The 25,280-nt window shown below is 47.8% G+C and overlaps 1 protein-coding gene across 10 annotated transcripts in view; it reads left to right on the top strand.

Moving 5' to 3' along the window:
* The window catches only part of LOC121271079 (guanylate-binding protein 1-like), a 72,019-nt gene that overhangs the window by 29,047 nt on the left and 17,692 nt on the right, over positions 1–25,280 (top strand). For 4 of the 10 annotated variants that reach the window (XM_041176806.1, XM_041176809.1, XM_041176808.1 and 1 more), the window contains 5 exons: positions 12,836–13,048; positions 14,318–14,445; positions 18,827–18,936; positions 20,101–20,273; positions 24,012–24,236. In XM_041176806.1, coding sequence (XP_041032740.1) covers positions 12,856–13,048; positions 14,318–14,445; positions 18,827–18,936; positions 20,101–20,273; positions 24,012–24,236 — 829 coding nt within the window. In that variant the 5' untranslated portion in view covers positions 12,836–12,855. Of the gene's footprint in view, positions 1–7,826; positions 7,982–12,835; positions 13,049–14,317; positions 14,446–18,826; positions 18,937–18,957; positions 20,274–24,011; positions 24,237–25,280 lie in introns of those variants that run through there. The other 6 variants (XM_041176810.1, XM_041176803.1, XM_041176811.1 and 3 more) reach the window with 6 other exon arrangements.

The following is a 25,280-nucleotide window of genomic DNA, read 5'->3' as shown; positions in this document are numbered from 1 at the left end:
TGGTACACTGTGTTGGAGCTCAAACTGAAACTTGACATGTGTCTCCCTCTCCCATTCTCCAAACTACCCCCCCCCCCCAACCCCCGCACCCCACACACAGACTCCAGTGAATTCTCCACACTGAGAGTTGTTTCTTGCCTTATTACAGTCACTGCTGCCAGGAGCGTTTCCTCTGGCTCCATTTCCTTTGTAGACTGCCAGGATATTGGAGGTGAACTCGATAGAGAGAGAGACTCCAGTCACTCACTCTGTCATTTCACCCAGTGTCTCACCCCATTTATGCCACCTCCCCCTCTCCTTCCCTATTTACACTCACCCTCCTCATTTCCCCCCTCTCTCTCCCTCCATGTCATTGTCTCTCCCAGTTCGAATGTCCTCTGGGAATCTTGAATGTTGTTTACCTCCAGCCGATAGGGCAGATTGGGCCTTAGATAAACGTCGCATCAATACAGCAGCACATCCAACAGTGCAACGCTTCTCCAATACTGACCATCTGACAGTGCAGCACTCCCTCAGTACTGACCCTCTGACAGTGCAGCACTCCCTCAGTACTGATCCACTGACAGTGCAGCACTCCCTCAGTACTGACCCACTGACAGTGCAGCACTCCCTCAGTACTGACACTCTGACAGTGCAGCACTCCCTCAGTATTGACCCTCTGACAGTGCAGCATTCACCCAGTACTGACCCTCTGACAGTGCAGCGCTCCCTCAGTACTGACCCTCTGACAATGCAGATCTCTGAGGAATTGTGAGGACATGAAGACAGTCACGGCTAAAGTGAACTGGGAAATTTAGGTTCAGTGATAGGTCAGTCGAGATGCAGTGGCAGACATTTAAGGAGGTATTCCAGAACATTCAGCAAAGATATATTCCACAGAGAAGGAAAGAGTCTTTTGGAAGGACACACCATCTGTGACTAACTAAAGAAGTTAAAGATAGTATCAATTTGAAATTAAAAGTTTATAATTTCACACAGGTTAGTCGTATGACTAAAGATTGGGCAGAATATAAAAAACAGCAAAGAACGGCTAGAATGAAGATGAGGGAGAAATGAGAGTACAAGAGGAAGTTAGTTAGAAGTGTAAAGCAGATGGCAAGAGTTTCTACAGATATTTAAAAAGAAAAAGAACTATGAGCGTTGGTCTTCTCGACAGTAATAATGGGGAATTAATCATGGAAAATAAGGAAATAGCAGATAAATTAAAATTATATTTTGTGTCTGTCCTCCTTGTCGTAGACAGAGAACAGTAAACGAGATAGAGTGGTGCGTGGAAAAAGAGGGGGAGGAGAGAGAGAAAGACGCGCGGTTAAAGTGAAAGCGGAGACAGAGGGTAGAAATAGCGAGGGGGATAAAGGAAGAGTGGGGGATTTGCGGTGGACAGGGGGAGGGAGATGGAGAGGTAGATAGAGAGATCAATGAGACAAAGAGGTGGGGACGGGGGAAGAGAGATTGAGGGAGGGGTGATGCTGGTGTTTGACCGCTTTAGACAGTAAGGGGTTAACTGAACAAGGGCGCTGATCCCGAATGAGCCTGTGTAATACTGGAGGCGAGAATGTTTGCAGAAGGTGTGGGCATACTGAACGACGAGAGCTGGAGAATTACCGACATGTCAAACATTCAGGAAGATGGATTTGGTATCTGACCTCACCCAGCGAGTCTCTCTCTCTCTGTCTCTGTGTGTGTTTATGATACAAGCTGCTCACTTTCTGTTTCGGATTGAGTTGAGTTCCGCGGGAGTTCGGGTGCAGCCACACAAACCCCGAGGAGACGCACACCGACGGTTCACGGACTCCCTGTCTCCAAGGAGGAATCAGTGCACAGGCGGACACCTCACAATCTGGCACCTCAGAAGCTGAAGCGACAGGTAAGTTCACCTGGCTCCACACTTACACCTGGGCGGTTAGCCTGCTCGGTGTAACTGTGGCTGTTCAGTATTCAGGGCCTTGTGTTGGTTCACGGTGTTTGAGCTCAAACTGAAACCCTGGGACCACTTTACATGGGGCTCCCTTTGCCCTACCATACCCCGCACCCCCCTCCCACACCCCGCACACAGACTCCAGTGAATTCTCCACACTGGGAGTTCTTTCTTGCCTTATTTCTGTCACTGCTGCCAAGAGCGTTTCCTCTGGCTCCATTTCCTTTGTAGACTGCCAGGATATTGGAGGTGAACTCGATAGAGAGAGAGACTCCAGTCACTCACTCTGTCATTTCACCAAGTGTCTCACTCCATTTATGCCTCCTCCCCCTCTCCTTCCCTATTCACCCTCACCCTCTTCATTTCTCCCCTCTCTCTCCCTCCATGTCATTCTCTCTCCCAGTTCCAAAGTCCTCTGGGAATCCTGAATGTTGTTTACCTGCAGCCGAAAGGGCAGATTGGGCCTTAGATAAACGTCGCATCAAAACAACAGCACCTCCAACAGTGCAACGCTTCTCCATTACTGACCATCCGACAGTGCAGCGCTGATCCAGTACTGTCCCTCCGACAGTGCGAAGCTGCTTCAGTGCTGACCCTCCAACAGTGTGACACTCCTTCAGTGCTGACCCTGCAACAGTGTGACACTCCTTCAGTGCTGACCCTGCAACAGTGTGACACTCCTTCAGTGCTGACCCTGCAACAGTGTGACACTCCTTCAGTGCTGAAGCTGCAACAGTGTGACACTCCTTCAGTAGCGACCCTCCGACAGTGCAGACCTCCCACAGTACTCGGCCTCCATCAGTGTAGCACTCCCTCAGTACTCACCCTCCGTCAGTGCAGCACTCACTCAATACTAACCTTCAGACACTGCAGCATTCCCTCAGTACTGACCCTCTGACAATGCAGATCTCTGAGGAATTGTGAGGACATGAAGACAGTCACGGCTAAAGTGAACTGGGAAATTTAGGTTCAGTGATAGGTCAGTCGAGATGCAGTGGCAGACATTTAAGGAGGTATTCCAGAACATTCAGCAAAGATATATTCCACAGAGAAGGAAAGAGTCTTTTGGAAGGACACACCATCTGTGACTAACTAAAGAAGTTAAAGATAGTATCAATTTGAAATTAAAAGTTTATAATTTCACACAGGTTAGTCGTATGACTAAAGATTGGGCAGAATATAAAAAACAGCAAAGAACGGCTAGAATGAAGATGAGGGAGAAATGAGAGTACAAGAGGAAGTTAGTTAGAAGTGTAAAGCAGATGGCAAGAGTTTCTACAGATATTTAAAAAGGAAAAGAACTATGAGCGTTGGTCTTCTCGACAGTAATAATGGGGAATTAATCATGGAAAATAAGGAAATAGCAGATAAATTAAAATGATATTTTGTGTCTGTCTTCCTTGTCGTAGACAGAGAACAGAAAACTAGATAGAGTGGTGCGTGGAAAGAGAGGGGGAGGAGAAAGAGTGCGCGGTTAAAGTGAAAGCGGAGATAGAGGGTAGAAACAGTGAGGGGGATAAAGGGAGAGAGGGGGATTTGCGGTGGACAGGGGGAGGGAGATGGAGAGGTAGATAGAGAGATCAGTGAGATAAGGAGGTGGGGACGGGGGAAGAGAGATTGAGGGAGGGGTGGTGCTGGTGTTAGACCGCATAAGACAGGAAGGGGTTAACTGAACAAGGGCGCTGATCCGAATGAACCTGTGTGAATACTGGAGGTGAGAATGTTAGCAGAAGGGGTGCTGAACGACGGGAGCTGGAGAATTACCGACATGTCAAACATTCAGGAAGATGGATTTGGTATCTGACCTCACCCAGCGAGTCTCTCTCTCTCTGTGTGTGTTTAAGATACAAGCTGCTCACTTTCTGTTTCAGTTTGAGTTGAGTTCCACTGGAGCTCAGGTGCAGCCACACAAACCCCGAGGAGACGCACAGCGGGCTGTTCACAGACTCCCTGTCTCCAAGGAGGAATCAGTGCACAGGCGGACACATCACTCTGGCACCTCAGAAGCTGAAGCGACAAATAAGGTCACCTGGCTCGACACTTACACCTGGGCGGTTGGCCTGCTCGGAGTAACTGTGGCTGTTCAGTATTCAGGGCCTTGTTTTGGTACACTGTGTTGGAGCTCAAACTGAAACTTGACATGTGTCTCCCTCTCCCATTCTCCAAACTACCCCCCCCCCCCAACCCCCGCACCCCACACACAGACTCCAGTGAATTCTCCACACTGAGAGTTGTTTCTTGCCTTATTACAGTCACTGCTGCCAGGAGCGTTTCCTCTGGCTCCATTTCCTTTGTAGACTGCCAGGATATTGGAGGTGAACTCGATAGAGAGAGAGACTCCAGTCACTCACTCTGTCATTTCACCCAGTGTCTCACCCCATTTATGCCACCTCCCCCTCTCCTTCCCTATTTACACTCACCCTCCTCATTTCCCCCCTCTCTCTCCCTCCATGTCATTGTCTCTCCCAGTTCGAATGTCCTCTGGGAATCTTGAATGTTGTTTACCTCCAGCCGATAGGGCAGATTGGGCCTTAGATAAACGTCGCATCAATACAGCAGCACATCCAACAGTGCAACGCTTCTCCAATACTGACCATCTGACAGTGTAGCACTCCCTCAGTACTGACCCTCTGACAGTGCAGCACTCCCTCAGTACTGATCCACTGACAGTGCAGCACTCCCTCAGTACTGACCCACTGACAGTGCAGCACTCCCTCAGTACTGACACTCTGACAGTGCAGCACTCCCTCAGTATTGACCCTCTGACAGTGCAGCATTCACCCAGTACTGACCCTCTGACAGTGCAGCGCTCCCTCAGTACTGACCCTCTGACAATGCAGATCTCTGAGGAATTGTGAGGACATGAAGACAGTCACGGCTAAAGTGAACTGGGAAATTTAGGTTCAGTGATAGGTCAGTCGAGATGCAGTGGCAGACATTTAAGGAGGTATTCCAGAACATTCAGCAAAGATATATTCCACAGAGAAGGAAAGAGTCTTTTGGAAGGACACACCATCTGTGACTAACTAAAGAAGTTAAAGATAGTATCAATTTGAAATTAAAAGTTTATAATTTCACACAGGTTAGTCGTATGACTAAAGATTGGGCAGAATATAAAAAACAGCAAAGAACGGCTAGAATGAAGATGAGGGAGAAATGAGAGTACAAGAGGAAGTTAGTTAGAAGTGTAAAGCAGATGGCAAGAGTTTCTACAGATATTTAAAAAGAAAAAGAACTATGAGCGTTGGTCTTCTCGACAGTAATAATGGGGAATTAATCATGGAAAATAAGGAAATAGCAGATAAATTAAAATTATATTTTGTGTCTGTCCTCCTTGTCGTAGACAGAGAACAGTAAACGAGATAGAGTGGTGCGTGGAAAAAGAGGGGGAGGAGAGAGAGAAAGACGCGCGGTTAAAGTGAAAGCGGAGACAGAGGGTAGAAATAGCGAGGGGGATAAAGGAAGAGTGGGGGATTTGCGGTGGACAGGGGGAGGGAGATGGAGAGGTAGATAGAGAGATCAATGAGACAAAGAGGTGGGGACGGGGGAAGAGAGATTGAGGGAGGGGTGGATGCTGGTGTTTGACCGCTTTAGACAGTAAGGGGTTAACTGAACAAGGGCGCTGATCCCGAATGAGCCTGTGTAATACTGGAGGCGAGAATGTTTGCAGAAGGTGTGGGCATACTGAACGACGAGAGCTGGAGAATTACCGACATGTCAAACATTCAGGAAGATGGATTTGGTATCTGACCTCACCCAGCGAGTCTCTCTCTCTCTGTCTCTGTGTGTGTTTATGATACAAGCTGCTCACTTTCTGTTTCGGATTGAGTTGAGTTCCGCGGGAGTTCGGGTGCAGCCACACAAACCCCGAGGAGACGCACACCGACGGTTCACGGACTCCCTGTCTCCAAGGAGGAATCAGTGCACAGGCGGACACCTCACAATCTGGCACCTCAGAAGCTGAAGCGACAGGTAAGTTCACCTGGCTCCACACTTACACCTGGGCGGTTAGCCTGCTCGGTGTAACTGTGGCTGTTCAGTATTCAGGGCCTTGTGTTGGTTCACGGTGTTTGAGCTCAAACTGAAACCCTGGGACCACTTTACATGGGGCTCCCTTTGCCCTACCATACCCCGCACCCCCCTCCCACACCCCGCACACAGACTCCAGTGAATTCTCCACACTGGGAGTTCTTTCTTGCCTTATTTCTGTCACTGCTGCCAAGAGCGTTTCCTCTGGCTCCATTTCCTTTGTAGACTGCCAGGATATTGGAGGTGAACTCGATAGAGAGAGAGACTCCAGTCACTCACTCTGTCATTTCACCAAGTGTCTCACTCCATTTATGCCTCCTCCCCCTCTCCTTCCCTATTCACCCTCACCCTCTTCATTTCTCCCCTCTCTCTCCCTCCATGTCATTCTCTCTCCCAGTTCCAAAGTCCTCTGGGAATCCTGAATGTTGTTTACCTGCAGCCGAAAGGGCAGATTGGGCCTTAGATAAACGTCGCATCAAAACAACAGCACCTCCAACAGTGCAACGCTTCTCCATTACTGACCATCCGACAGTGCAGCGCTGATCCAGTACTGTCCCTCCGACAGTGCGAAGCTGCTTCAGTGCTGACCCTCCAACAGTGTGACACTCCTTCAGTGCTGACCCTGCAACAGTGTGACACTCCTTCAGTGCTGACCCTGCAACAGTGTGACACTCCTTCAGTGCTGACCCTGCAACAGTGTGACACTCCTTCAGTGCTGAAGCTGCAACAGTGTGACACTCCTTCAGTAGCGACCCTCCGACAGTGCAGACCTCCCACAGTACTCGGCCTCCATCAGTGTAGCACTCCCTCAGTACTCACCCTCCGTCAGTGCAGCACTCACTCAATACTAACCTTCAGACACTGCAGCATTCCCTCAGTACTGACCCTCTGACAATGCAGATCTCTGAGGAATTGTGAGGACATGAAGACAGTCACGGCTAAAGTGAACTGGGAAATTTAGGTTCAGGGATAGGTCAGTCGAGATGCAGTGGCAGACATTTAAGGAGGTATTCCAGAACATTCAGCAAAGATATATTCCACAGAGAAGGAAAGAGTCTTATGGAAAGACACACCATCTGTGACTAACTAAAGAAGTTAAAGATAGTATCATTTTGAAATTAAAAGTTTATAATTTCACACAGGTTAGTCGTATGACTAAAGATTGGGCAGAATATAAAAAACAGCAAAGAACGGCTAGAATGAAGATGAGGGAGAAATGAGAGTACAAGAGGAAGTTAGTTAGAAGTGTAAAGCAGATGGCAAGAGTTTCTACAGATATTTAAAAAGGAAAAGAACTATGAGCGTTGGTCTTCTCGACAGTAATAATGGGGAATTAATCATGGAAAATAAGGAAATAGCAGATAAATTGAAATTATATTTTGTGTCTGTCCTCCTTGTCGTAGACAGAGAACAGTAAACGAGATAGAGTGGTGCGTGGAAAAAGAGGGGGAGGAGAGAGAGAAAGAGCGCGCGGTTAAAGTGAAAGCGGAGACAGAGGGTAGAAACAGTGAGGGGAATAAAGGGAGAGTGGGGGATTTGCGGTGGACAGGGGGAGGGAGATGGAGAGGTAGATAGAGAGATCAATGAGACAAGGAGCTGGGGACGGGGGAAGAGAGATTGAGGGAGGGGTGGTGCTGGTGTTTGACCGCTTTAGACAGTAAGGGGTTACCTGAACAAGGGCGCTGATCCCGAATGAGCCTGTGTAATACTGGAGGTAAGAATGTTAGCAGAAGGTGTGGGCATACTGAACGACGAGAACTGGAGAATTACCGACATGTCAAACATTCAGGAAGATGGATTTGGTATCTGACCTCATCCAGCGAGTCTCTCTCTCTCTCTCTCTGTGTGTGTGTTTATGATACAAGCTGCTCACTTTCTGTTTCGGATTGAGTTGAGTTCCGCGGGAGCTCGGGTGCAGCCACACAAACCCCGAGGAGACGCACACCGACGGTTCACGGACTCCCTGTCTCCAAGGAGGAATCAGTGCACAGGCGGACACCTCACAATCTGGCACCTCAGAAGCTGAAGCGACAGGTAAGTTCACCTGGCTCCACACTTACACCTGGGCGGTTAGCCTGCTCGGTGTAACTGTGGCTGTTCAGTATTCAGGGCCTTGTGTTGGTTCACGGTGTTTGAGCTCAAACTGAAACCCTGGGACCACTTTACATGGGGCTCCCTTTGCCCTACCATACCCCGCACCCCCCTCCCACACCCCGCACACAGACTCCAGTGAATTCTCCACACTGGGAGTTCTTTCTTGCCTTATTTCTGTCACTGCTGCCAAGAGCGTTTCCTCTGGCTCCATTTCCTTTGTAGACTGCCAGGATATTGGAGGTGAACTCGATAGAGAGAGAGACTCCAGTCACTCACTCTGTCATTTCACCAAGTGTCTCACTCCATTTATGCCTCCTCCCCCTCTCCTTCCCTATTCACCCTCACCCTCTTCATTTCTCCCCTCTCTCTCCCTCCATGTCATTCTCTCTCCCAGTTCCAAAGTCCTCTGGGAATCCTGAATGTTGTTTACCTGCAGCCGAAAGGGCAGATTGGGCCTTAGATAAACGTCGCATCAAAACAACAGCACCTCCAACAGTGCAACGCTTCTCCATTACTGACCATCCGACAGTGCAGCCCTTCTCCATTACTGACCATCCAACAGTGCAGCGCTGATGCAGTACTGACCCTCCGACAGTGTGAAGCTCCTTCAGTGCTGACCCTGCAACAGTGTGACACTCCTTCAGTGCTGACCCTGCAACAGTGTGACACTCCTTCAGTGCTGAAGCTGCAACAGTGTGACACTCCTTCAGTAGCGACCCTCCGACAGTGCAGACCTCCCACAGTACTCGGCCTCCATCAGTGTAGCACTCCCTCAGTACTCACCCTCCGTCAGTGCAGCACTCCCTCAATACTGACCTTCAGACACTGCAGCATTCCCTCAGTACTGACCCTCTGACAGTGCAGCACTCCCTCAGTACTGACCCTCTGACAGTGCAGCACTCCCTCGGTACTCACCCTCGGACAATGCAGTGCTCTGGGGAATTGTGAGTACATAATGACAGTCACGGCTAAAGTGAACTAGGTAATTTAGGTTCAGGGATAGGTCAGTCGAGATGCAGTGGCAGAGATTTAAGGAGATATTTCATAACATTCAGCAAAGATATATTCCACAGAGAAAGAAAGACTCTTATGGAAGGATACACATCTGTGACTTACTGGGGAAGTTAAAGATGGTATCAATTTTAAAGAAAAAGTGTATACTTTCACAAAGGTTAGTCATACGACCAAAGATTGGTCAGAATATAAAACCAGCAAAGAATGGCTAGAAAGAAGTTGAGGGAGAAATGAGAGGACAAGAGGAAGTTAGCTGGAAGTGTAAAGCAGATGGCAAGAGTTTCTACAGGTATTTAAAAGGAAAAGCACTATTACCGTTTGTCCTCCAGACTGTAAGAATGGGGAACAAAAACAGAATTACCTGGAAAATCTCAGCAGGTCTGGCAGCATCGGCGGAGAAGAAAAGAGTTGACATTTCGACTCCTCATGACCCTTCAACAGAACAGTTGTTGAAGGGTCATGAGGACTCGAAACGTCAACTCTTTTCTTCTCCGCCGATGGTCCCAGACCTGCTGAGATTTTCCAGGTAATTCTGTTTTTGTTTTGGATTTCCAGCATCTGCAGTTTTTTGTTTTTATCTAGTAAGGATGGGGAATTAATCATGGAAAATAAGGAAATGGCAGATAAATTGAAATGATATTTTGTGTCTGTCCTCATTGTCGTGGAGATAACTAATATCCCAGAAATAATAGTAAGTGAAAAGATGAAAGGGAGGGAAAAACAATTCCAATCACCAGAGAAAGGAGACTGAGAAAATCATTAGAATGAGAAGCTGACAACTCCCCAGGTCTTGATCGGCCTCATCCTGGGGTCTTCAGAGATGTGGCTGCTGAAATAGTAGATGCATTGGTTTCATTTTTCTAAAATTCCCTGGATTCTGAAATGGCCCCAACAGATTGGAAAATAGCAAATGGGACTCCTCTATTCAAGAAAGGAGGGAGACAGAAAACTGGAAGCTCCAGGCCAGTTAGCTTAACATCTATTGTAGTGGAAAATGCTGGGACCTGTTATAAAGGAGGTTATGGTGGGGCACTTAGAAAATCTCAATACAATCAGGCAGTGTCAACGTGGTTTTGTGAAAGGGAAATCATGTTTGACTAACTTATTATAGTTCTTTGACGAAGTAACAAGCAACATGGGTAAAGGGGAACCTGTCGCTGTGGTGTACTTGTATTTCCAGAAGGCATTTGACCAGGCACCACTTCAAAGGTTACACAAAATAAGAGCTCATGGTGTGGAGGGTACCAGATTAGCATGGATAGAGGATTTGTTAACGAACAGGAAAAGGAAAGTAGGGATAAATGGGTAATTTTTGGGTTGACAAGATGTGACGAGTGGAGTGCCTCAGGAATCAACGCTGGGCCTCAACTACTTGTAATCTATATCAATGACTCGGATGAAAGGACCGAATATATGTTTGCTAAATTTACTGATGACACAAAGTTAGACAGGACAGTAGGTTCTGAAGAGGACATAAGAAGTCTACAAAGAGGTGTAGATAGGTTAAGTGAGTGGGCAAAAAATTGGCAGGTGGTGAAACGTGTGAAAATGTGAACCCGTCCACTTTGGCAAAACAAATAGAAAAGCAGCATATGATTTAAATGGAGAGAGATTGCAGAACTTGAGGTACAGAGGGATCTGGGCGTCCTGGTGCATGAATCACAAAAAGTTAGCATACAGGTACAGCGAGTGATTAGGAGGGCAAATGGAATGTTGTTACTTATTGCGAAGAGGATGGAATATAAAAGTAGCAAGGTTACGCTGCAATTGGACAGGGCATTGGTCAGACCACACCTGGAGTCCTGTGTACAGTTTTGGTTTCCTTATTTAAGAAAGAATATAATTGCATTAGAAGCAATTAGAGAAGGTTCACTTGACTGATTTCTGGGATGAAGGGGTTACCTATCTTCTGCAATAATGTTGGACACATTGGGCCTGTATCCATTGGAGTTTAGAAGAATGACAGGTGATCTTATTGAAACATATAAATCCTGCGGTGACTTGATCAGGCAGATGCTGAGAGGGTGGTTCCCTTCGTGGGAAAAACTACAACTAGGGGACACAGATTAAAATTAAGGAGTCTGCCATTTAAGACAGGGATGAGGAGAGATTATTTTCTCTCTGAGGGTTGAGTCTGTGGAACTCTTTTCCCCAGAGAATGGTGGATGCTGGGTCATTGAATATTTTTAAGTCAGCATTAGGTAGATTCTTGACTAACCAGGGAGGCAAAGATTATTGGGGACAGGCGGAAAGTGGAGTTGAGGCCACAATCAGATCTTATCAAATGACGGAGCAGACACGAGGTGCCATATAGCCTACTCCTGCTCCTAATTCATATGTTCGTATGTAGTACTGACCCTCTGACAGTGCAGTGCTCCTTCAGTACTGACTTAAAAACAGTGCAGCACTCCCTCAGTATTGACCCTTGAACAGTGCAGAGCTCCTTCCATACTGACTCTCCTACAGTGCAACTCTCCCTCAGTACTGACCCTCCGACAGTGCAGCACTCCCTCAGTACTGACCCTTGAACAGTGCAGAGCTCCTTCCATACTGACTCTCCTACAGTGCAACTCTCCCTCAGTACTGACCCTCCGACAGTGCAGCACTCCCTCAGTACTGACCCTCCGACAGTGCAGCACTCCCTCAGTACTGACTCTCTTACAGTACAGCGCTCCCTCAGTACTGACCCTCTGACAGTGCAGCACTCCCTCAGTACTGACCCTCCGACAGTGCAGCACTCCCTCAGTACTGACTCTCCTACAGTGCAGCACTCCCTCAGTACTGACCCTCCGACAGTGCAGCACTCCCTCAGTACTGACCTTCCGACAGTGCAGCACTCCCTCAGTACTGACCCTCTGACAGTGCAGCACTCCCTCAGTACTGACCCTCCGACAGTGCAGCACTCCCTTAGTACTGACCCTCCAACAATGTAGCGCTCCCTTAGTACTGACCCTCTGGCAGTGCAGCACTCCCTCAGTACTGACCCTCTGACAGTGCAGCACTCCCTCAGTACTGACACTCCGGCAATGTGGCATAGCCCTGCTCCGCAGAAATAGGAGGAGGCTATTCAACACTGAGGTCCTTGTTTTCCATTTTGTTAGATAGTGTTGGGTGTTAACGTTGGGAGGAACCACTTAGATGGAATGGCTTGTTTCTGCGCTATTAATCTTAAGAAATGAGGGCTGTGGAATGAGTGTCAACACTACTCATAGCTTGGTGAGTTGGATTGACAGGGAATGGAATTGGAAATGATTGGAGGAGAGTATGAAATGATCAGTGAAAGGGACCTGGGTTGGCTGGTTGAATTTGCATGTTGGTTGCAATGGTCCCAGTGAAATAGATCAAGTCAACTGGTTAAGGCCCACCCCATCCCTGGTAATTGTGGAACGATTCTTGACCAACTCTTGACCAACTCCAAATGCTGAGAGAGTGTTTCCCCTGGTGAGGGAACCTTAAAATCAGGCAGCACTGTTTAAAAATAATGCATCTCCTGTTTAAGACAGAGATGAGGAGGAATTTCTTCTCTTAGGAGGTCGTTAATCTTTGGAATTCCCTTGCCCAGAAAGAAGTGGAAGCCGTGTCATTGAATATATTCAAGACTGAGTTTGACAGATTTTTGATCAACAATAGAGCCAAGGGTTATGGTCGGCAGCCAGGAAAGTGCAGTTTAGACCACAGTCAGATGAGCCACAAACTTATTGAATGGCAGAGCGGGTTTAATGGGCCAAATGCCCTCCCCCTGCTCCTAATTTCTTATGAGCTCTTGTGTTTTGGTTGCAGGTATCTGAGAACTGTTTGCAATGGAGCCTGATGGTTATATGAAGAGGCCCATACACCTCCTGGAGATCTCTCCCTCAGGATCCCTGAGTCTGAATCCAGAGGCAATGAAAATCCTCTCAGCTATTACCCAGTCTGTCCAGGTGGTGACGATACTAGGGCCCCCAAACACTGGGAAGTCCTACCTGATGAACAGGCTGGCCAATCAGAGGAAAGGTAAGTTCTTATCTTGGCTCTTGGTCCCGCAACACCGGAACTTTTAAAATTCTGGTCCTCATGCTCAAAGGCATTCATGGCCTCCCTGTGCCCCCTCTGTCGCTTCCTCATCTCTGTAACTTTCTCCAGCCCCTACAACCTCCTCCATCCATCCCCATCTCTGTAACCTCCTCCGCTTCATTCTGTATTGAGCGCAGCTGACCAGGTGACTCTCCTGCTCTTACCCCTCTGCATAGACGTCCCTCAACAATCTGCAGGTTGATAATTAACCTTCCTTGACCATCAACTCCTGGAGTGGGACTCAAAACCGAAGCTTCTGGGTTCGGAGGTAAGGAACCTACCCTGTGCACCACAAGAGCCGCACATGGAGGTGGTGAGGGAAATGGGGGGGGGGGGGTTTATCTCTCTTCCCTGGTGCCCAGGATACCACTGATCCTTCAACCAAACACCAACCAGATTCACTGGCCGCTTATTTCAATTGATGTTAGTGGAATCTTGCTGTGCATTACGCAACCACCACGTTTTAATGTAAAACTCAGCGTTTGACTGGCTGCGGAGCTCCCTGCGATGCCCCATGAAGGTGTTAGCGTCAGTCTGTGTTACCATGGGATAGAGAGAAAGCAGTATGACTGAGAGAGGTTATGATTGACATCATTCATGAAGAACCTGGCTGTAATTGTAAAGTTTCTGGCCCCTTGTTCTGTGCCTTGCCCCTCCCCCACCCCACACAATCCGAAAGATTGTTTTCTCTCTCTTTTCCCTATCAACTCCCTGAATCGTCTGAAACACCTCGATTAAATTAAAATGACTCTATTGTCAATCTTCTATGCTCCAGGGACCACAAGCCTGGCTATACATCCTGTGGTATAGTGGCATTGTCAGTGGGCTACAGTTCCAGAGATCCAGGTTAATACTGTGGGGACCTGGGTTCAAATCCCACCGGGGCTAGATGGTGAAATCTGAATTTAATAGAAATCTGGCATCAAAAGTGATGCCATTGCCAATTGTTATAAAACCCATCTGGTTCATTAATGCCCCTTTAGGGAAGGAAGTCTGCTGTCCTTACCTGGTCTGGCCTGCATGTGACTCCAGACCAGGATGGGGTCCATGGTTCTGATGTGGTTGACTCTTAGCTGCCCTCTGAATGAGGACAGTTAGGGATGGGCAATAGACGCTGGCCTAGCCAGCGACGCCCATGTCCCGTGAAAAAATAATTGAAAAAAAATTTAGCCTCATCAACGCAAGTTTGTTCTTTGTCCATACACACAGGATTCCCAGTGGGCCCTGGGAACAAGGCCCCCGGCCGGAGAATGTGGATGTGGTGTCTCCCTCACCCTCATCAAGATGATCAGCGTCTGGTTATTCTGGATGTCGACGGATTGGAAACAAAGGAACAGGTAACGGGTAGAAATGGGGCGCGTTTAAGAATGAAATGAGCCAGCTATTGTTGATAAACACAGGAATTGTGAAGGGAGGGGCTTTGGTAGGAAGAGTGAGGAGAGACAATAGGGACAAACTGGTGCATGTTTGAAGGCGGTGCAGGAATAGAGAGACCTGGGAGTGTATGTATGCAAATCATAGAAGGCAGCTGAAGGAAGAGGTGATGGCAAAGTGGTATTGTCACTGGGCTAGTATTCCAGAGAGCCAAGGGACGACTCTGCGGACCTGGGTTCAAATCCCACTATAGCAGATCATGAAATTTTAGTGTAATAAAAACCTGGAATCAAAACGTTTAATGATGACCATGAAACCAGGGTATAAAAACCCACCTGGTTCACTTATGCCCCTTCGGGAAGGAAATCTGCCATCCTGGTCACCTGGTCTGGCCTACATGTGACTCCAGATCCACCAGCAATGTGGCTGACTCTTAAATGCCCTCTGAACAAGGGCAATAAATGCTGGCCCAGCCAGCGACTCCCACATCCAATGAATAAATCAAAAAAATAGTTGGAAAGACAGTCAAAAAGGGCACATGAGCTTTATTCATAGAGGCACAGATTACAAAAGTGAGGTGTATGCTAAACCTTTATAAAACACTGGCTCTGGCTCAACTGGAGTATTGAGTCCAATTCCGGAGAGAATGTGGAGGGGACTTACCAGAATCATTCCAGGGATGAGGCACTCATTGATGTGGAGAGACTGTTCTTCTTAAAGCAGAGAAGATTAAGGGGCAGAGTTAGCAGAAATGTGTACAGAATTGCAAAGGGTGTCAAGAGAGTAAATAAGGAGAAACTATCTCCACTGGCAGGAAAGTCGGTACTCAATTTGAAGATAACCGGTAAAAGGTCCAGACAGCAGAAATGTTTTTTATGCAGTGAGTTGTTGTGATCTGGAAGGCGCTGCCTGAAAGGGTGATGGATTCAACAGGGACCTTCAAAAGGGAAACTGGATAAATATTTGCAGCAGTTCAATTTTGCAGGGCTTTGGGGAAAGAGCAGGGCGAGTGGGTCTACTTGGATTGCTCTTTCAAAGCACCGACAGAGGCACGATGGGCCAAATGGCCTCCTTCTGTGGTGTATAAGCCTATGATCACGGGAAGCGCTCAGCAAGTCAGGAAGCATCTGTATCTGGATGATGCCCCCCACAGTCGAACAGCTCCCCTCACCCACTGGGCTGATTGACATATGTGTTCGCAGGTGACTACACAATTCACCCGGCTTTCAGTCAGAAGGAGGAAGCAGTGTTGAGATTAGGATGTGAGGTCAATAATTAAACAGAGTTTTGGATGGAGAGAGGGAGGATACATAAGGTCAAAGAATCTGCTCAGCAGAGACAGCATCTTCCAGTGAAGAAGTACGTGGAACCCTCAAACTCTCATTAGTCTCCAGTTCTTCCCCTTCTCTTACCTTATCCTCCTTCCCTAAATCTCTCCATCTCTTCCCCTTTTACAACCTCTCCGTCTCTCTGCTTCCCCTATCTCGATACAGGCAGAGACAGGAGAATTTATACTGGGGAATAAGGGAATGGCAGATAAATTAAACAAATGCTTTACATCTGTCTTCATGGAGGAAAATACAAGAAAAAGACTCCCAGAAATACTGGAGAACCAAGGGACTAGCGAGAATGAGAAATGGAAGGAAATTAGTATGAGTAATAAAAAGTAGTACTGGAGAAATAGATGGGACTGCAAGCTGGTAAATCCCTTGGACCTGATGACCTACATCCCAGCGTATTGAAAGAGGTGGGTGTAGAGATAATGGCTGCATTGATGATCGTTCTCCAAAATTCTATAGATCTTGGAACAGTTCCTGTAGATTGGAAGGTAGCAAATGAAATCCCACTATTTAAGAAAGGAGGGAGAGAGAAAATGGGGAACTACTGACCTGTTTGTCTGACATCAGTGGTAGGGGGAATGCTAGAAACCAATGTAAAGGATGTGCTAACTGGACACTTGGAAAATAATAATCGGATTTCAACATGGATTTACGAAAGGGAAATCATATTTGACCAACCTGCTGGAGTTTTTTTTTTGAGTATGTAACAAGCAGAATAGATAAGGGGGAAGCTGGTGGATGTGGTGTATTTGGGTTTTCAGAAGACTTTCGCTAAGTCCCACACAAGACATTGGTAAACAAAATTAGAGCAGAAAGGATTGGGGGAATATACTGGTATGGATTGAGAATTGGTTAACGGACAGAAAACAGAGAGTAGGAATAAAAGAGTTATTCTCAATTTGGCAGGCGGTGATGGTGGAGTACCACAAGGATCAGTGCTTAGGCCCCAGCTGTTCACAGTCGAAATCAAATATAATGTTTCCAAGTTGGCAGATGACACAAAACTAGGTATCAATATGAGTTGTGAGGAGGATGCAAAGAGGCTGCAAGGGGATTTAAACAGGTAAAGGGGGTGGGCCACAGTGTGGCAGATGGAATATAATGTGGAAAAAATGTAAAGTTATCCATTTCGGTAAGAAAAACAGAAATCTTAAATGGTGAGAGATTGGGAAGTTTTGATGTCTAAAAGGACTTGGGTGTCCGAGACCATGAGTAACTGAAAGCTAACGTGCATGTGCAGCAAACAATTAGGAAGGCTAATGATATGTTGGCCTTTATTGCAAGGGGATTTGAGTACAAGAGCAAAGAAGTCTTGCTGCAGTTGTATAGAGCCTTGGTGAGAGCACACCCGGAGTATTGTGTTGTTGTGATCACTTTGACAAACGGACCACAGGAGTCTCAGGTACGATCATTTATTCGAGCAATTGCAAGGGGAGAACCATCTCAATACAGCTTGATATAGCACTCTGCTAAATTACAAATGTTCAACATATTTATACATTATTGGTCACGTACAAGAACAGTTTCCAGATTCCGATCTTGTCAACATATAGGTTTACATTGAACAGACATCTCTGGTAACAGGTACATGCAACGTATGTCCCTATTTTCACCCAGGCAGAGACCTTCTCTCTTACCTAAACAAGGACCATCTGTTCTTTCCCTATCTGCTGTAAACAGGCTCAATCTTAGTTGTTCTTTACAACCTAAGTCTCCAGTCTGACTCCCAGGGCTTTGCTGGTGATTGCAAACCCTGAGGGTGTACAAAGTTTGAGAGTGTATGAGGTTCATCTGGTGCTTTTTTACTGATTATGTACTTGCAGGCACTGGCAGCTTGGAGATTCCAACAGTATCATTCCCTTACTGTAAATTCTTACTGGATCCCTTTATTCCCCCTAACAGTGTACAGTTTTGGTCCACTAATCTAAGGAAGGATACACTCGCCATAGAGGGAGTGCAGAGGAGATTCATCAGACTGATTCCTGGGATGACAGGATTGTCTTATGAGGACAGACTGAGGAGACTAGGACTGTATTCTCTCAAGTTTAGAAGAATGAGAGGTGATCTCATTGAAGCTTACAGCATTCTTACAGGACTTAACAAGGGTAGATGCAGGAAGCATGTTTCCCCTGACTGGGGGTCTAGAACCTGGGGACACAGTCTCAGAACAAGTGGTAGGCCATTTAAGATTGAGATGAGGAGGAATTTCTTCACTCAGAGGGTGGTAAATCTTTGGAATTCTCTACCCCAGAGGGCTGTGGATGCTCAGTCATTGAGTATGTTCAACACAGAGATCGATAGATTTCTAGATATTAAAGACATCAGGGGATTTGGGTATAGTGTGGAGAAATGGCATTGAGGTAGAAGATTAGCCCATGATCTAACTGAATTGTGGAGCAGGCTTGAGTGGCTGAATGACCTACTCATGTTCCTATTTCCCATATTCTGATATTCCTATGTTCCTCTCCATCCCTCACCTTCCCCAATCTCTCCGTCTCTTGCCTTCCCCAATCTCTCCATCTCTCCCCTCTGCCGGCCTCTCTCCATCTCTCCCCTCCCCCGGCCTCTCTCCCTCTCTCCGTCTCTCCCCTCCCCCGGCCTCTCTTCCTCTCTCCATCTCTCCCCTCCCCCGGCCTCTCTCCCCCTCTCTGTCTCTCCCCTCCCGCGGCCTCTCTCCGTCTCTCCCCTCCCCCGGCCTCTCTCCGTCTCTCCCCTCCTCCGGCCTCTCTCCGCTCTCTCCCCTCCCCTCCCCCGGCCTCTCTCCGTCTCTCCCCTCCCCCGGCCTCTCTCCGTCTCTCCCCTCCCCCGGCCTCTCTCCGTCTCTCCCCTCCCCCGGCCTCTCTCCGTCTCTCCCCTCCCCCGGCCTCTCTCCGTCTCTCCCCTCCCCCGGCCTCTCTCCGTCTCTCCCCTCCCCCGGCCTCTCTCCGTCTCTCCCCTCCCCCGGCCTCTCTCCCCTCCCCCGGCCTCTCTCCCCTCCCCCGGCCTCTCTATCTTTCTCCTCCAGGGAGATGACAGCACAGAGACCAGGATTTGTGCCCTCGCTCTGATTCTCAGCAGCATCTTCCTGTATAACAGTAAAGGCAGGGTCGACCAAGAGGCCCTGGACAAACTGCGGTATCCTTTTCATTGCTCTTTGAGGATCAGTTTTATTGGGTTTGGATTTGGGGAACTTTGGGTTTGTGTCCACTTCAGTTTTGGGAATGGTTCGTTTTGTGGGCAGTTTGGGTTTAATTTGAAGATGGTTTAAAGAGGAACAGCTCTCAGTCTTTTTGAGGAAGTTGTAACTCAGTCTCAACGGTCAAAAATGACCCCCCCACTCAATTTTCCATAACCCGATTTAAACTCTTCCTTTGTCACTCTCCTTGTCTCTCTCTCGCTCACTGACTCATTTATATCTCTCTACCTTTCACTATAATTATTTGGTTACACCTTTATTGCTGCCTGTCTCCCTAACTCTCTGTCCTCCTGAGTTTGTCTCCCTCAATCTCTTTGCTTTTCTCATAATCTCTTTCTAAATCTCCCCTTCTCTTTCTGCCCTTCTCTATCTTTCTCTGTGTGTTTCTCTATCCATCCATCTCTTTATGTGTAAGTCTCTATCTGCCTCTCTCTCTGTTTCTCCCTGACCCCTTTATCCGAACAACATGAACACCTTCGCCTCAACCCCTCTGCCCTGGATTTTAGGGATCAAAAATAAAGTATTAATAATGAGATTTGTTTTAATTACATTAGTTTCACGTTCAAGTTGTGCGGAGCACAAACACCTTCTGTTTCAAATGACCTGTTTCTGCACTGAAGCTTCTGTGTAATCCTATGTGCTTTTTTAGCCTGATTGGTTTGGTTGGACTTGGTCACGTTTTACTCTGATCATCACTCCCATTTTCAGCCTCTGCCCTCTGGGTACTCACTGAGGAATCTCCACTTTATTCCAAGTGAAGCCGTTTGAAGCATGGTGTGAACATGGGCCAATATTTTATTTTATTGGGGCATGAGTATCAATGTAAATACTGCCCTGGTCAAACACAGGCAGTGCGAAGTTTCAAGGTTGATAATTATTTGTTTCGTTAACCTTGTTCCCAATATTTGAGTGGTCAATGTAAAACGTAGACAACATAAGAAGTGTAGACAGGTATACATGCTGTAAATTCTATGTAAAATAATGTCCTAATTTAACATTATGCAAATGGTTGGGGAATGTAATACTTTAATCATGTGTAATAAGGTGGTGGACAGTACATATAGGATGGCTGCCTTTTGTCTCATTCCCTTAACCACCATCAGCTTCATCACCAAGATCTCGCAGTATGTTCAGATGCCTTCCGATGCCAGTGAGAAGGGGGAGTTCCCTGAATTTCTCTGGTGTGTTCGGGACTCCGAGCTAAATCTTTGGATAGGTGGCTTCAGACTGACTGCAGACGATTCTGACCTGCTATCTATTCTGACCCTCAGGCAAGGTAAACATTGTGAGAATCGAGAGAAACTGAGGTATAAGCAACAAGTAACAAACAATGAGAATTTACATTTACATAGAGATAAAAGCAAAGAACTGCGGATGCTGGAAATCCAAAACAAAAACAGAAACAGAAATATCTGGGAAAAACTCAGCCGGTCTGGCAGCATCAGCGGAGAAGAAAAGAGTTAATGTTTTGAGTCCTCATGACCCTTCAACAGAACTAAGCAAAAATAGGAAAGGGGTGAAATATAAGCTGGTTTAAGGGGGGGGGAGGTGGTGTGGAGGGGGATGTTGGGACAAGAAGCCAGTGATAGGTGGAGATAACCAAAAGATGTCACAGACAAAAGGACAAAGAGGTGTTGAAGGTGGCGATATTATCTAAAGGAATGTGCTAATTAAGGGTAGAAAGCAGGACAAGCAAGGTACAGATAGCCCAAGTAGGGGTGGGGTGGGGTGAGGTGAAGGAATCAAAAAAGGCTAAAAGGTAGAGATAAAACAATGGGTGGAAATACATTTAAAAATAATGGAAATAGGTGGGAAAAGAAAATTCTATATAAATTATTGGAAAAAACAACAGAGAGGGGGAAGAAACGGAAAAGGGGTGGGGATGGAGGAGGGAGTTCATGATCTAAAATTGTTGAATTTAATATTCAGTCCGGAAGGCTGTAAAGTGCCTAGTCGGAAGATGAGGTGCTGTTCCTCCAGTTTGCGTTGAGCTTCACTGGAACAATGCAGCAGTCCAAGGACAGACATGTGGGCATGAGAGCAGGGTGGAGTGTTAAAATGGCAAGTGACAGGGAGGTCTGGGTAATGCTTGCGGAGAGACCGAAGGTGTACCAAACACAGACCGAGTGACATCCCCACCCCCTTTCCATTTCTTCCCCCTCCTTTTTGTTTTTTCCAATAATTTATATAGATTTTTCTTTTCCCACCTATTTCCATTATTTTTAAATGTATTTCCACCCATTGTTTTATCTCTACCTTTTAGCCTTTTTTTGATTCCCTCATCCCACCCCACCCCTACTAGGGCTATCTGTACCTTGTTTGTCCTGCTTTCTACCCTTAATTAGCACATTCCTTAAGAAAATATCACCACCTTCAATACCTCTTTGTGCTTTTGTCTATGACATCTTTTGGTTATCTCCACCCATCACTGGCTTCTTGTCCCAACACCACCCTCCACACCACCCCCGCCCCCAACCAGCTTATATTTCACCCCTTTCCTATTTTTACTTAGTTCTGTTGAAGGGTCATGAGGACTCGAAAAGTCAACTGTGCTCTCCTCCGCCGATGCTGCCAGACCTGCTGAGTTTTTCCAGGTATTTCTGTTTCTGTTTATGTTTTACATTTACATAGGACCTTCTATAGTCCTCAGAATTCCCCACCCCCAACCCCGCCAAAGCACTTCAGAACCAATGGAATACTTTCAAAGTGTAGCCACTGTCATAATGTGTGAAAAGCGGCAGCCAATTTACGCACAGCAAGGTCCCACAGGGAGCAACATGATAATGACTGGAACATCCATTTTAATGATGATTATTGACCAAGCACAATGGATTAAACACCCACTGCTCTCCATCAAAATAGAGCCCATAAGATCATCTACGTCCACCTGAGTGGGCAGATGGGCACTCAGCTTTAACATCTCGAAAGACGGCTCTTCTGACAGTGCAGCACTCTCTCAATACTGACCCTCTGACAGTGCAGTACTCCCTCGGTACTGTCCCTCCGGCAGTGCAGCACTCCCTCGGTACTGTCCCTCCGGCAGTGCAGCACTCCCTCGGTACTGTCCCTCCGGCAGTGCAGCACTCCCTCGGTACTGTCCCTCCGGCAGTGCAGCACTCCCTCGGTACTGTCCCTCCGGCAGTGCAGCACTCCCTCGGTACTGTCCCTCCGGCAGTGCAGCACTCCCTCGGTACTGTCCCTCCGGCAGTGCAGCACTCCCTCGGTACTGTCCCTCCGGCAGTGCAGCACTCCCTCGGTACTGTCCCTCCGGCAGTGCAGCACTCCCTCGGAACTGTCCCTCCGGCAGTGCAGCACTCCCTCGGTACTGTCCCTCCGGCAGTGCAGCACTCCCTCGGAACTGTCCCTCCGGCAGTGCAGCACTCCCTCGGTACTGTCCCTCCGGCAGTGCAGCACTCCCTCGGTACTGTCCCTCCGGCAGTGCAGCACTCCCTCGGTACTGTCCCTCCGGCAGTGCAGCACTCCCTCGGAACTGTCCCTCCGGCAGTGCAGCACTCCCTCGGTACTGTCCCTCCGGCAGTGCAGCACTCCCTCGGTACTGTCCCTCCGGCAGTGCAGCACTCCCTCGGTACTGTCCCTCCGGCAGTGCAGCACTCCCTCGGTACTGTCCCTCCGGCAGTGCAGCACTCCCTCGGTACTGTCCCTCCGGCAGTGCAGCACTCCCTCGGTACTGTCCCTCCGGCAGTGCAGCTCTCCCTCGGTACTGTCCCTCCGGCAGTGCAGCACTCCCTCGGAACTGTCCCTCCGGCAGTGCAGCACTCCCTCGGTACTGTCCCTCCGGCAGTGCAGCACTCCCTCGGTACTGTCCCTCCGGCAGTGCAGCACTCCCTCGGTACTGTCCCTCCGACAGTGCAGCACTCCCTCAGCACTTGCACTGATTCTGTCAGCCTGGAGTTTGGGGTTCATGTAGCTGGAGTGGGACTTTTCCATCCGAAATGGGATCCCATGCTTTGACACCAGGTCGAAATGTGTCCAGCGACAGAAAGAATCAGATTGAACCATGTCTTCATCCACAATCCGTGTTTTTCCATTATCCACTGTCTCTGATTCCTGGCATCTTGCCTGAAGGCTGGTGGCATTAAACCACTGACAACCTCATGGATGGGGGGGGATTCCTGGTGTACAGAGGGCAAATCCTGATAGATTGTATTCTCTTATTGGTGAATGGATAACTCATCATCACCAGGAGATCAAACAGTGAAGATTGAAGTTTAACACAGTGGATGATTGGAATTTGAGGTGTTTTATCACAAGAGGGTTTTGGAGCAAAAACTGTAACGTTTTCAAAAGGGAATTGGGAAAGGATTTGAAAAGGGAGAATATAAAATGGATGTCGATACTACACAGAGGAATGGGACTGGGCTAGATGCTTCCTGCTGGGTAGCTAGTACTGGCACAGACGCAATGGACCAAATGGACGACTCCTGCTGAATTTAGGAGGTGGCCATTCGGCCCCTCGAGTCTATTCTACAGGAACATGAGTCGTTCAGCCCCTCAAACCTGTAACGCAGTAACTTGAGGAGTCCATTCAACCCCTTGATTCTGTTACACAGGAGCTGGAGTGGACCATTCGGCCCTTCAAGTTTGCTCCGTCATTGAATAAGATCGTGGCTGACCTTCTGCTTCTGATTCACCTCTCCTGCACCAATCCTATATCCCTTTCATTCCATTAGTACCCAAAAATCTGTTGAACTCTGCTTGAATATACTCATTGACTGAGCCTCCGCAGCTCTCTGGCCTAGAGCATTCCAAGCTTCACAACTCTTGGCATGAAGAAATTTCTCCTCATCTCAGTCCTAAATGGCCGACTTCCTATTCTGAGGCTGTGACCCCATGTTCCCCCAGCCAGGGAGAAACATTTCCCCCACATCTGTCCTGTCAAGTCCCCAAAAGGAACATTATAAGTAGGAGCAGGTGTGTTCCATTTGGACCTTGGAGTTACCTTGTTTTGATTTGGCCTCTGAATTACAGACACATCCCCACTTGTGTTTCGCAGATACCGACGACTGTTCGGTCAGTTGCTGCCTCAGGAAGCTATTTCACCGACAGAAATGTTTCGAATTCTGCCACCCGTGTCCGGATGCTGATGGAAAGAGAATAGACGAGGTTCTGGAGGGGGAGTTGGACCGGGAATTCCAGATGCAGGCAGAAAGACTGAGGGGCTATGTTCACAACAGCAAAGTGAAAAGCATCGTGGGAGGCCACAAGGTTAATGGGCAGAGTACGTTCCCCCTTGCTCGACCCCTGGGTCAGGTGTCTTCAGCGGTTTTGTTACCTCTCGGGCTCGTCTATTCCAAAGTTCCCCAGGCCAATCTCCCAACTCCCACCATCATAAACCTGAGCTGATCCGAAATTCTGCTGCCCCGTATCCTAACTCGAACCAAATTCCATTCGCCCACTGACCTCCACCGGCTTCCGACCTAACAACAGCCCCATGTCAACATTATCATTCTGGTGTTCAGCCCCTTCTGGGCCTCCTCACCTCTCCCTATCTCCACTGCTTTCTCCCGGTTCTCCAATCCTCCGAGATCGCTGCACTGCCCCGATTCTGGCCTCTTGAGCATCCACCGATTTCCATCGCTCCACCATCGGCGGCCGTGCCTTCAGCTGCCTGGGTCCCAAGCTCTGGAATTCCCTCCCTAACCCCCTCCATCTTCTCTTTTTCCACTGCCCCCCCGCCACCTTTTCAGATTCTCCTTACAATTTGGGCCTTTGATCCAGCTGTTGGTCACTTGTTCTAACATCAGGTTACATGGTGAAGTGTTGGTTTTTTTTCAGACAATGGACTTGTGAGGCATCGGGGACATAAATGTGCTGTATAACTGTTGGCATGTGGAGTGATGGAAAGGAGGTCTGGGGGAACGAAAGGAAGTTCTTCCAAAGGCAACAAAATTTAATTAATTCAAAGACTGCAAACAGACGCTGCAGACAAATATAACTCAGGGAAACAGGGCATGTTGATGCAAGCAGATCAGTTAACTCGAGATGACCCATTTCTATTAAATAAAATGTAAAAGGATAGATTTAAACTTCACTACTCCTGGGAGATGTTAGGCCGTTTAGTAGAATATTAAGCATAGTAATTTTTAATAGTTCATTCTCGGGATATGCCTGTCGCTGGCTAGACCAGCATTTGTTGCTCATTCCTAACTGCCCTTGAGAAGGTGGTGGTGAGCCACCTTCTTGAACCTCTCCAGTCCATATGGCGTAGCTACACCCACAGCACTGTTAGGGAGGGAAATCCCAGGATTTTGATCCAGTGATG

The sequence above is a fragment of the Carcharodon carcharias genome, chromosome 29, assembly GCF_017639515.1.
Source record: "Carcharodon carcharias isolate sCarCar2 chromosome 29, sCarCar2.pri, whole genome shotgun sequence".
Taxonomy (NCBI): domain Eukaryota; kingdom Metazoa; phylum Chordata; class Chondrichthyes; order Lamniformes; family Lamnidae; genus Carcharodon; species Carcharodon carcharias.
The sequence above is the reverse complement of the archived record's forward strand: the minus strand, read 5'-3'. Positions and strand labels throughout refer to the sequence as shown.